The sequence below is a fragment of the Eretmochelys imbricata genome, chromosome 20, assembly GCF_965152235.1.
Source record: "Eretmochelys imbricata isolate rEreImb1 chromosome 20, rEreImb1.hap1, whole genome shotgun sequence".
Classification (NCBI taxonomy): Eukaryota; Metazoa; Chordata; order Testudines; family Cheloniidae; genus Eretmochelys; species Eretmochelys imbricata.
The window spans coordinates 4,011,417-4,024,081 of record NC_135591.1 but is presented as its reverse complement, the minus strand read 5'-3'; the positions used below and the strand labels follow the sequence as shown (position 1 = coordinate 4,024,081).

The 12,665-nt window shown below is 69.9% G+C and overlaps 1 protein-coding gene across 1 annotated transcript in view; it reads left to right on the top strand.

The window, feature by feature from the left end:
- Positions 1-12,665, top strand: part of AGAP2 (ArfGAP with GTPase domain, ankyrin repeat and PH domain 2) — a 62,800-nt gene that overhangs the window by 39,931 nt on the left and 10,204 nt on the right. The window contains exons 2-6 of the mRNA XM_077838186.1: positions 2,264-2,322; positions 3,502-3,589; positions 5,605-5,690; positions 5,933-6,074; positions 11,819-11,953. Coding sequence (XP_077694312.1) covers positions 2,264-2,322; positions 3,502-3,589; positions 5,605-5,690; positions 5,933-6,074; positions 11,819-11,953 — 510 coding nt within the window. The remainder of the gene's footprint in view (positions 1-2,263; positions 2,323-3,501; positions 3,590-5,604; positions 5,691-5,932; positions 6,075-11,818; positions 11,954-12,665) is intronic.

Sequence of the window (12,665 nt, the reverse complement as noted above, 5' to 3'; positions counted from 1 at the left end):
AGCGGGCCTGTAGCCTTGGCCCTTGTCTCTCCGGGTCGCTCGGCAACGCGCTGGGCACTGTTGCTTAGCAACAGTTCCATGGTAACAGAGAGACGGAGCGAGTTCCGCCGTGCGGTGCCGTGGAGCCCGGCTGGGCGCAGCCCGTGGCAGGGCCTGTCCCACCGGCGGCCGCCTGGGCCCAGAGTCGCCCCAGAGTCACCTGCCCTGGAGCCCAGACCCTGGGCCGGGGCAAACCGGCAGAGAAAGGACATTAACACCCCCCCCTGCCCCCCAGCTGTCTGCTTCGCAGGCAAGACCCCGTCACTGGGAGTCAAATCCAGCCAGACACAGCACCGGGTGGATGCCGCCCTCGCTTTCCACAGGGGCGGCATCCATGCTGGTCTATATGGGGAGGGGTGCCGTATATATGGGGCTAGTATATATAGTGAAACTGGGTCCTGGATCCATGCTGGGCTATACGGGGCAGTGGGGTATATATGGGGCTGGTATCTGTCGTGTTTGTGATGCACAGCAGAGTGTATATGGGGCAGTATGTACAGTGTAGCCCAGGACCACGTCCACGCTGTTGCGTCCGGAGCCGGGGGGGTCGGTGGGGTGGTGCCGTGGTGGCAGATCCCGGGGCCGTGGGGACCCCCCATGTAAATGTCGCGATGGAGTTTTGCTCCGGTCGCTTTCCCGCGCCGCTCTCCAGCCGCTGATCCGTGCCTCTGTCATCCAGGGCTCAATAACCCAGTGTCTCCCCGAGCGGCCAGGCCTGTGTGTAAATAGCCTCTCTGTGCCGCGGCTCTGCGTCCGGGCGCCCCGTGGCTCCATTCAGCTTCCAATGTAAAGACCCAGGCTCCAGGCCCTGCCGTCCCCAGGCTGGCACAGCCCTCTCCCCTGCCTCCGTTCCCCCCTCCCCAGCGGTGGGGGGTAATACTGACCGCAGCACGGGGGAACTGCTCCCGAAGCAGAGCGGCGTGCCCCGTTGGCCAGGGCAGCACTGGATGACGGCAGCTGGGTACGCACCGAGGGGGCCTGATCCGGACCCCCGGCGCCTGCCTCAAGGCCCCTTTGCACCAGTCTGGCTGGTGTAAAGACGCCAGAGTGCAGTGTTGGGCCCAAGGTTAGAGGCAGGGGAGGATCGGGCCCCGGGTGCCAACAACGCTCAGATCCTCGATGTAAATGCCCCTGCTCCCGTCCCTGTCTCTCTCCGTGTCACTCCAGCCCCGAGTGAACCCGAAGCCCCGTCCTGGCCTGCTCGGGGAGGCGCTGCTGTTCAGGTCGGCAGGGTGGTCTTGAGTGGCTGCTCATGCATCCGTCCCTGGCCCCCCCTTCCCCCCCCCGCCCCCGCAGACCTGGCACCCACCAGCTGCCCAAGGCGCCGTGAAACATCAAGCGGAGCCAGCCTCCCCCAGGCGCAGCGCAATGCATCAGCAGCAGGGGAAGCGGGGCCCGTCGGTCTGTCAGCGGCACAGAGCCAACCGCGAGCCACGGCCTGCGTCCGCGGCCCAGCCGGCCGGGGAGCGGGACTGGGCGGGAAGGAGCCAGCGGTTCCGTCTCGGGGCAGCTCTGCGGGAAACGGGGCTCAGGCCACAGTAATAAGCATTAATGGAACGATCAGCCCGGCAGAGCAAGGGCATTCGGGAGCCGTGCAGCATGGAAAGGGTTAAACACCCCCACCCCCACCCCCCCCATTCCTCCACTCCTCCATCTATCTATCCCCATACACCCCATCTGTCTCTCTCTCAGACGTGCCCATCACTCCGGGCTCAAGGCCTTTGCACTAGGAATGCACGATGCCCGCCTGGCTCCGTGGAAGAACTGGCACCTGGCTGGGACCCACGCACTCGCCCAGGCCTGCCGTTGGCTCATGCCAGCCCTTTGTGCTCCCACCATCACCTCCTCTTCCGTCCCCTTGCAACGCTCGCTCCCTCAGGCCCCGTCCTTCTCCTCCGGGGTGGCGTTGCCCCCGCGCGGCTCCTGCCAGGGCCGGTTGGCAGCTGCCCGCCCTACCGCAAGGGCGCACAGAGCTGCCTTTTGTTCTGGTGCGCGTGGCTGGGAGACTGGCCCTGATGACCGTCGCCTCTCTGCCCGGGGGACCCGGTGCCATGGCGGGATCCGAGCCCTCTGCCCCAAACTCCCTGGTGGTTCAGAGCCGGGTCCGTCCCTTCATCACAGCGGGCTGGGGCTCTGTAGCCGGGGGGAGCGGGAGCCAGCACTGAGCTGCCTGGCCCACCGGGCATCTCCGTGGGTCTCATGCCCCCTTTCTTTCTCTCCTCAGAGGCCATAGCAAACAGCCAGGAATGGACCCTCAGCCGCTCCATCCCGGAGCTCAGACTGGTAGGTGTCTCGTTGCCCCCCCCAGCCACCGAGCGGCAGGACGTACGGAAACATGGGATTTATGGCAGTGAGACCTGACCCCGAGGCCTGGGTCCCCCCCACACCACCGTTCTGCTGGTGCCCCTCAATCCCGACCCCCAGCCCTGGCTCCCTCCCCCCCCCGCCCACTGGGTGCCCCTCAATCACGACCCACAGCCCTGGCTCCCTCCCCGCCCCGCCCACCGGGTGCCCCTCAATCCCGACCCCCAGCCCTGGCTCCCTCCCCCACATCTGTCCACCATTCTGTCAGTGCCCCTCAATCCCATCCCCCAGCGCTGGCTTCCTCCCCCCCCGCCCACTGGGTGCCCCTCAGTCCTGACCTGCAGCCCTGACCTGCAGTCCCCCCCACAGCTCTGCTGGTGCCCCTCAATCACAACCTGCAGCCCCCTGCTAGCCCAGCCCTTTGCTCCCCCTCCCAGCTCTGCGGTGCCCCTTGATCCTGACCCGCAGCCCCCAGTCCTGGGCTCCCCCCCAGCTCTGCGGTGCCCCTCGATCCCGACCCGCAGCCCCCAGTCCTGGGTTCCCCCCCAGCTCTGCCGGTGCCCCTCAATCCCGACCCGCAGCCTCCAGTCCTGGGCTCCTCCCCTCAGCTCTGCCGGTGCCCCTCAATCCCTACCCATAGCCCCCAGTCTTGGGATCCTGCCCCCCCAGCTCTGCTGGTGTCCCTCAGTCCCCACCCGCAGCCCCCTGCTAGCCCATTTCACCGTTAATGCCTCATGGCACCGAGCCTGGCAGCTCACATTTGGCCTTGGTTCAGGTGCCCGAGCTCAGAGGCCCCGTGACTTGTGCTGTGGGTTGCGCCCGGGTGGGCTGTGGAGTCGGATGCCGCCCCAGACCTGCTCCAGGACACGTGGCGCTCCCAGCCCAGCCACAGGGGGCAGCAGAGAGCCCTGGGCCCCCCCCCCAATGGGGGCTGGGGGAGGGATTGGGGGTGCATGGGGCCCCCGGACACAGGGGAGCTCCTTCCCCCTAGGGGGGCGGGCTGGGCACTGGCTCAACACCTTGGCCAGTGACCCCTGGGGACTGTGCTTGGGGGGGAGTGGGCGTGACTGGAGTGGGAGGGCCGGGGGGGGACGGGGGGCACTGTCTAGCACACGACCGAGCATGGCCTGCCATGACCTCTGCCCTTTGGCCTCCCAGGGCGTCCTGGGCAGCATGAAGAGCGGGAAGTCGGCCCTCGTCCATCGCTTCCTCACCGGCTCCTACCTGGGCCTGGAGCCAGCCGAGAGTGAGTACCAGGGCGGAGAGGGGGGCCCACCCTGGTCTGGCCCTGCCTCGGGCTGCTCCGCTCCTTTAGGGCCCTGCAGAGACCATCAGGGGCATGTCGGGGGCGGTAAATCCAACTCTTCCCTCGGGCCTGGGCATCCAGCCAGCAGAGCGGAGAACGTGCCGGTTCCGTGGCCAGGTCCTGGCGGTTCCGTGGCCAGATCTTGGTGCTTCCATGGCCAAACTGTGCCGGTTCCATGGCCAGGTCCTGGCGGTTCCGTGGCCAGATCTTGGTGCTTCCATGGCCAAACTGTGCCGGTTCCGTGGCCAGGCCCTGGCGGTTCCATGTCCAAACTGTGCCGGTTCCATGGCCAGATCCTGCCAGTTCCATGGCCAGATTGTGCTGGTTCCGTGGCCAGGTCCTGCCACTATGACCAGACCGTGCCCATTCCAGAGTCTGAATGTGCCCGTCAGCCTAATTTTTGCCATACCTGGATTTTCTCCTAACTGGGCATGTCCCAGCTGGGCACCCTGACCTCTCCCCTCCTCCCCCGCTAGCCCCAGGTGAGAGGGCCCCATCAGGTACATTGTGGGAAGCACCCAGCCTTGGCTCTGTCCCACCTGGGCCCCCCTGGCTGGCTCGGTGGATCCCCATCTCCCACCCCTCCGTTCTCCCAATGGGAAGCTGCTGCCAGCCCCCCAGGCCCGGGGGTGGGGTGGGGGCAGGGCACTGGGCCAGCTGCTGGCACTGAGGGAGCTGCAGACAATGGCCCCGATTGAATCCCGGACAGCTGACAGGCTGGGCACGAAGAGCTGGTGGCAGCTTCCCCCCGGCCATTGCCCAGAGCCCGAATGGGCCCAGATTAGACACAGAGGCTAAGTCACCAGGGCCAGCAACTGGGCAGTTGCAGCCATGAGCCCCCGACTTGTCCACACACGGGGCCTGGGTCCAGGAGGCTTCAGCCTCCAATGTCCTCTTTGCTTCCGTAGTCCACAGGCCCAACCCTGCTGGGGGGTGCATGGCACTGGCAGCTCTGCCGGCGCCCCTCACTCCCGACCCACAGCCCCCTGCTACCCAGCCCTGGGCTCCCCCCAGCTCTGCCGGTGCCCCTCACTCCCGACCCGCAGCCCCCTGCTAGGACTTCTGAGCAGAGGCCAGTGACTTGAGCTTTGTGTCACCTCGGGGGCTGATTTTGTGACCCAAACAAACGCCTCCCCCGAGCACTGGGATGAGGCTGCCTGTGCTCGGGAGGGAGCTAAGCCTGGTGTCACGAAGTCCCCGGGCGATGCTCTGGGACTGCTCCCTACGAAGCCAGTCAGGACTCTGGGGAAGTCTCCTCTCTGGGAGCAGCCTGTCTGCAGGACGCACAGCTCACCCGGCTCCACCTTCCTGGGGCTGACCCCAGAGCCTCCAGCCTCCCCTGCCCCTCCCTGTGCTTCCGACAGCGAGTCTGCCCAGGCGGACTCCGCAGTCAGACGTGACTCTCAGCCAGCCAATAAAACATAAGGTTTATTAGACGACAGGAACATGGTCTAACACAGAGCTTGTAGGTGCAGAGAACGGGACCCCTCAGCTGGGTCCATCTTCGGGGGCAGTGAGCCAGACAACCCGTCTGCCCTTCACTCCATGTCCCCAGCCAGCCCCAAACTGAAACTCTCTCCAGCCCCCCTCCTCTGGGCTTTGTCCCTTTCCCGGGCCAGGAGGTCACCGGATTCCTTTGTTCTCCAACCCTTTAGCTCTCACCTTGCAGGGGGGAAGGGCCAGGCCATCAGTTGCCAGGAAACAGGGTGTCGGCCATTCTCTATGTCCAGACCCCTGCACACACCTGCCCTATAGGGCTCTGCAATGATCATACCCCCTTACCCCACTCCCTAGATACTTAAGAACTGCATAGGGGAAACTGAGGCACCCCCACACTATTCGGAAGAAACATTAAGAACGGTCCCACTTCATCACACCTGGTGCGGGCAGGCAGGGGCCGTCGGGCACAGGGGCCGTGCTCAGCGCCTGCTCTCTCCCCCTCTCTCTGGATCCAGGCGGACAGTTCAAGAAGGAACTGGTGGTGGACGGGCAGAGTCACCTGTTACTGATCCGAGAGGAAGGGGGTGCCCCGGACGCCAAGGTAACCACTGGGGGAGGACCGGGGGGGGGATCAGCCACAGCCGGGGGGGGTGGGGTAACGCAGGGCACTGGATGCTCCCGCGGCTGATCCCTGGCTCCCGGTGTCTCCACTCCCGAGACGCCCCCGCGGGTCTGGCATCAAGGCGAGGGCGGGGGGGTTCCCTGGTTCTGTGTTGGGGATCCCTGCCCCCGGCACAGAGAGCCAACCCCCCTTCCCGCTCTCTCTCCCCCCCACACACACAGTTTGCCAGCTGGGTGGATGCCGTGGTCTTTGTGTTCAGCCTGGAGAACGAAGCCAGCTTCCAGGAGGTCTCGCAGTACTACAGCCTCCTGACTGGCTACCGCAGCCCCTCGGAGGTGGCCGTGGCCCTGGTGGGCACACAGGGTGAGTGGGGTGTGGGCAGGGCTGGGGACCCGGGGAGGGGCAGGGAAGGGGACATGCCCAGAGTGGGTGCTTGCTGCAGGCCATCACGAGGTAGGTGGTGGATATCTGAGCCAATCCCAGGGGCTGCAATGAGGAAGGGGGCTCAGCAGGGGGCGCTGCGCTGCAGGGAGCGGGGCGGCGGTCACTAGGGGGCTCTGTACAGAGGGAGCAGGGTGGGGGTCACTAGGGGGCGCTGCGCTGCGGGGAGCAGGGTGGGGGTCACTAGGGGGCTCTGTACACAGGGAGCAGGGCAGGGGGTCACTAGGGGGCGCTGTGCTGTGGGGAGCAGGGTGGGGGTCACTAGGGGGCTCTGTACACAGGGAGCGGGGCGGGGGTCACTAGGGGGCCCTGCACTGTGGGGAGCGGGGCGGGGGGTCACTAGGGGGCCCTGCGCTGCGGGGAGAGGGGCGGGGGTCACTAGGGGGCTCTGTACACAGGGAGCGGGGCGGGGGGTCACTAGGGGGCCCTGCGCTGCGGGGAGCGGGGCGGGGTCACTAGGGGGCCCTGCGCTGCGGGGAGAGGGGCGGGGATCACTAGGGGGCTCTGTACACACGGAGCAGGGCAGGGGGTCACTAGGGGGCGCTGTACACAGGGAGCGGGGCGGGGGGTCACTAGGGGACGCTGTGCTGTGGGGAGCAGGGTGGGGGTCACTAGGGGGCTCTGTACACAGGGAGCGGGGCGGGGTCACTAGGGGGCTCTGTACACAGGGAGCAGGGCGGGGGTCACTAGGGGGCTCTGTACACAGGGAGCGGGGCGGGGGTCACTAGAGGGCGCTGTGCTGTGGGGAGCAGGGTGGGGGTCACTAGGGGGCTCTGTACACAGGGAGCGGGGCGGGGTCACTAGGGGGCTCTGTACACACGGAGCAGGGCAGGGGGTCACTAGGGGGCGCTGTGCTGTGGGGAGCAGGGGCGGGGTCACTAGGGGGCTCTGTACACAGGGAGCGGGGTGGGGGTCACTAGGGGGCGCTGTGCTGTGGGGAGCAGGGGCGGGGTCACTAGGGGGCTCTGTACACAGGGAGCGGGGCGGGGTCACTAGGGGGCGCTGTGCTGTGGGGAGCAGGGTGGGGGTCACTAGGGGGCTCTGTACACAGGGAGCGGGGTGGGGGTCACTAGGGGGCCCTGTGCTGCGGGGAGCGGGGCGGGGTCACTAGGGGGCTCTGTACACACGGAGCAGGGCAGGGGGTCACTAGGGGGCGCTGTGCTGTGGGGAGCAGGGTGGGGGTCACTAGGGGGCTCTGTACACAGGGAGCGGGGCGGGGGTCACTAGGGGGCCCTGCGCTGCGGGGAGAGGGGCGGGGGTCACTAGGGGGCTCTGTACACAGGGAGCGGGGTGGGGGTCACTAGGGGGCCCTGCGCTGCGGGGAGCGGGGCGGGGTCACTAGGGGGCCCTGCGCTGCGGGGAGAGGGGCGGGGGTCACTAGGGGGCTCTGTACACACGGAGCAGGGCAGGGGGTCACTAGGGGGCGCTGTGCTGTGGGGAGCAGGGTGGGGGTCACTAGGGGGCTCTGTACACAGGGAGCGGGGCGGGGGTCACTAGGGGGCCCTGCGCTGCGGGGAGCGGGGCGGGGTCACTAGGGGGCCCTGCGCTGCGGGGAGCGGGGCGGGGTCACTAGGGGGCTCTGTACACACGGAGCAGGGCAGGGGGTCACTAGGGGGCGCTGTGCTGTGGGGAGCAGGGTGGGGGTCACTAGGGGGCCCTGCGCTGCGGGGAGCGGGGCGGGGTCACTAGGGGGCTCTGTACACACGGAGCAGGGCAGGGGGTCACTAGGGGGCCCTGCGCTGCGGGGAGCGGGGCGGGGTCACTAGGGGGCCCTGCGCTGCGGGGAGCGGGGCGGGGGTCACTAGGGGGCCCTGCGCTGCGGGGAGCGGGGCGGGGTCACTAGGGGGCTCTGTACACACGGAGCAGGGCGGGGGTCACTAGGGGGCCCTGCGCTGCGGGGAGCGGGGCGGGGGGTCACTAGGGGGCCCTGCGCTGTGGGGAGCGGGGCGGGGGGTCACTAGGGGGCCCTGCGCTGTGGGGAGCGGGGCGGGGTCACTAGGGGGCTCTGTACACACGGAGCAGGGCAGGGGGTCACTAGGGGGCGCTGTGCTGTGGGGAGCAGGGTGGGGGTCACTAGGGGGCTCTGTACACAGGGAGCGGGGTGGGGGTCACTAGGGGGCCCTGCGCTGCGGGGAGCGGGGCGGGGTCACTAGGGGGCCCTGCGCTGCGGGGAGAGGGGCGGGGGTCACTAGGGGGCCCTGTGCTGCGGGGAGCGGGGCGGGGTCACTAGGGGGCCCTGCGCTGCGGGGAGCGGGGCGGGGTCACTAGGGGGCGCTGTGCTGTGGGGAGCAGGGTGGGGGTCACTAGGGGGCTCTGTACACACGGAGCAGGGCAGGGGGTCACTAGGGGGCGCTGTGCTGTGGGGAGCGGGGCGGGGGTCACTAGGGGGCTCTGTACACAGGGAGCGGGGTGGGGGTCACTAGGGGGCCCTGCGCTGCGGGGAGCGGGGCGGGGTCACTAGGGGGCTCTGTACACAGGGAGCAGGGCAGGGGGTCACTAGGGGGCCCTGCGCTGCGGGGAGCGGGGCGGGGTCACTAGGGGGCTCTGTACACAGGGAGCGGGGCGGGGGTCACTAGGGGGCCCTGCGCTGCGGGGAGCGGGGCGGGGTCACTAGGGGGCCCTGCGCTGCGGGGAGAGGGGCGGGGGTCACTAGGGGGCTCTGTACACACGGAGCAGGGCAGGGGGTCACTAGGGGGCGCTGTGCTGTGGGGAGCGGGGCGGGGTCACTAGGGGGCTCTGTACACAGGGAGCGGGGTGGGGGTCACTAGGGGGCGCTGTGCTGTGGGGAGCAGGGTGGGGGTCACTAGGGGGCCCTGCACTGCGGGGAGCGGGGCGGGGTCACTAGGGGGCCCTGCGCTGCGGGGAGAGGGGCGGGGGTCACTAGGGGGCTCTGTACACACGGAGCAGGGCAGGGGGTCACTAGGGGGCACTGTGCTGTGGGGAGCAGGGTGGGGGTCACTAGGGGGCTCTGTACACAGGGAGCGGGGCGGGGGTCACTAGGGGGCCCTGCACTGCGGGGAGCGGGGCGGGGGGTCACTAGGGGGCCCTGCGCTGCGGGGAGAGGGGCGGGGGTCACTAGGGGGCTCTGTACACAGGGAGCGGGGCGGGGGTCACTAGGGGGCCCTGCGCTGCGGGGAGCGGGGCGGGGTCACTAGGGGGCCCTGCGCTGCGGGGAGAGGGGCGGGGGTCACTAGGGGGCTCTGTACACACGGAGCAGGGCAGGGGGTCACTAGGGGGCACTGTGCTGTGGGGAGCAGGGTGGGGGTCACTAGGGGGCTCTGTACACAGGGAGCGGGGCGGGGGTCACTAGGGGGCCCTGCACTGCGGGGAGCGGGGCGGGGGGTCACTAGGGGGCCCTGCGCTGTGGGGAGCGGGGCGGGGTCACTAGGGGGCTCTGTACACACGGAGCAGGGCAGGGGGTCACTAGGGGGCGCTGTGCTGTGGGGAGCAGGGTGGGGGTCACTAGGGGGCTCTGTACACAGGGAGCGGGGCGGGGGTCACTAGGGGGCCCTGCGCTGCGGGGAGCGGGGCGGGGGGTCACTAGGGGGCTCTGTACACACGGAGCAGGGCAGGGGGTCACTAGGGGGCGCTGTGCTGTGGGGAGCAGGGTGGGGGTCACTAGGGGGCTCTGTACACAGGGAGCGGGGCGGGGGTCACTAGGGGGCCCTGCGCTGCGGGGAGCGGGGCGGGGGGTCACTAGGGGGCCCTGCGCTGCGGGGAGAGGGGCGGGGGTCACTAGGGGGCTCTGTACACAGGGAGCGGGGCGGGGGGTCACTAGGGGGCCCTGCGCTGCGGGGAGAGGGGCGGGGGTCACTAGGGGGCTCTGTACACAAGGAGCGGGGCGGGGGTCACTAGGGGGCCCTGCGCTGCGGGGAGCGGGGCGGGGTCACTAGGGGGCTCTGTACACAGGGAGCGGGGCGGGGGGTCACTAGGGGGCGCTGTGCTGCGGGGAGCGGGGCGGAGTCACTAGGGGGCTCTGTACACACGGAGCAGGGCAGGGGGTCACTAGGGGGCGCTGTGCTGTGGGGAGCAGGGTGGGGGTCACTAGGGGGCTCTGTACACAGGGAGCGGGGCGGGGGTCACTAGGGGGCCCTGCGCTGCGGGGAGCGGGGCGGGGTCACTAGGGGGCTCTGTACACACGGAGCAGGGCAGGGGGTCACTAGGGGGCGCTGTGCTGTGGGGAGCAGGGTGGGGGTCACTAGGGGGCTCTGTACACACGGAGCAGGGCAGGGGGTCACTAGGGGGCCCTGCGCTGCGGGGAGCAGGGTGGGGGTCACTAGGGGGCTCTGTACACACGGAGCAGGGCAGGGGGTCACTAGGGGGCGCTGTGCTGTGGGGAGCGGGGCGGGGGTCACTAGGGGGCTCTGTACACAGGGAGCGGGGTGGGGGTCACTAGGGGGCCCTGCGCTGCGGGGAGCGGGGCGGGGTCACTAGGGGGCTCTGTACACAGGGAGCAGGGCAGGGGGTCACTAGGGGGCGCTGTGCTGTGGGGAGCAGGGTGGGGGTCACTAGGGGGCTCTGTACACAGGGAGCAGGGCGGGGGTCACTAGGGGGCCCTGCGCTGCGGGGAGCGGGGCGGGGTCACTAGGGGGCTCTGTACACACGGAGCAGGGCAGGGGGTCACTAGGGGGCGCTGTGCTGTGGGGAGCAGGGTGGGGGTCACTAGGGGGCTCTGTACACAGGGAGCAGGGCGGGGGTCACTAGGGGGCCCTGCGCTGCGGGGAGCGGGGCGGGGTCACTAGGGGGCTCTGTACACAGGGAGCGGGGCGGGGGTCACTAGGGGGCGCTGTGCTGTGGGGAGCGGGGCGGGGTCACTAGGGGGCTCTGTACACAGGGAGCGGGGTGGGGGTCACTAGGGGGCCCTGCGCTGCGGGGAGCGGGGCGGGGTCACTAGGGGGCCCTGCGCTGCGGGGAGAGGGGCGGGGGTCACTAGGGGGCTCTGTACACAGGGAGCGGGGGTGGGGGTCACTAGGGGGCCCTGCGCTGCGGGGAGCGGGGCGGGGTCACTAGGGGGCCCTGCGCTGCGGGGAGAGGGGCGGGGTCACTAGGGGGCCCTGCGCTGCGGGGAGCGGGGCGGGGTCACTAGGGGGCTCTGTACACACGGAGCGGGGCGGGGGTCACTAGGGGGCCCTGCGCTGCGGGGAGCGGGGCGGGGTCACTAGGGGGCCCTGCGCTGCGGGGAGCGGGGCGGGGTCACTAGGGGGCTCTGTACACACGGAGCAGGGCAGGGGGTCACTAGGGGGCGCTGTGCTGTGGGGAGCAGGGTGGGGGTCACTAGGGGGCTCTGTACACAGGGAGCGGGGCGGGGGTCACTAGGGGGCCCTGCGCTGCGGGGAGAGGGGCGGGGTCACTAGGGGGCCCTGCGCTGCGGGGAGAGGGGCGGGGTCACTAGGGGGCGCTCTCCCCTCGCAGCCAGCGCTGGCTCCGGTGGCCCCCCGGATCCAGACCCGAGAGCTGTGTCTGGTGCGTGGGGCGTTAACCCTCCACGCGCCGCGCGTCTTTCCCCCTCCCTGACTTGATCCCAGCCCCGAGGCCCCTCGCGGGGGGTGGCGCCCGGCCGCCAGAGGGGGGCGGTGGTGCGGAGCTGGGTGGTGCCTGTCCACCCCGGCGTCCCTCGGTCCGTCCGTCCGGGTGAGAAGGGGCCGTTCTTTCTCCCGCCCCCCCAGACAAGATCAGCTCCACCAACCCCCGGGTGATCGAGGACCCACAGGCCCGGGCGCTCTGCAGCGACATGAGACGCTGTCTCTACTACGAGACCTGCGCCACCTATGGCCTCAACGTCGACCGGGTCTTCAGTGAGGGTAACCGCCGGCCAGGGGGGTCCGCCCCACGGGGCCCCCGCTGCTCCGTCCCTTTCACCCAAGGGCTGGGCCGGGACCCGAGGCGGGGTCTAGGTGGCCGGGGCTGGGGTGGTTTGTTCCCCCATGGATCCCTGTGGCCGTGGCTGGGGTGGGCTCTCCCCCTGGTGGGTCCCCCTGGCTTTAGCTGGGATGGGAGGGGGGTGGTCGCTGTGGCTGGGATGGTCTGTCTCCCTGGGGGTCCCCCTGGCAGTGGCTGGGGCTGTGTGTCCCCTGGGGGTCCCTCTAACCGTGGCTGGGGCGGGCTCTCCCTCGGGGGGGTCCCTGTGGCCGAGGCTGGGATGGTCTGTCTCCCTGGGGGTCCCCCTGGCAGTGGCTGGGGCTGTGTGTCCCCTGGGGGTCCCTCTAACCGTGGCTGGGGCGGGCTCTCCCTCAGGGGGGTCCCTGTGGCCATGGCTGGGATGGTCTGTCTCCCTGGGGGTCCCCCTGGCAGTGGCTGGGGCTGTGTGTCCCCTGGGGGGTCCCTCTAACCGTGGCTGGGGCGGGCTCTCCCTCGGGGGGGTCCCTGTGGCCGTGGTTGGGATGGTCTGTCTCCCTGGGGGTCCCCCTGGCAGTGGCTGGGGCTGTGTGTCCCCTGGGGGGTCCCTCTAACCATGGCTGGGGCAGGCTCTCCCTCGGGGGGGTCCCTGTGGCCGTGGCTGGGATGGTCTGTCTC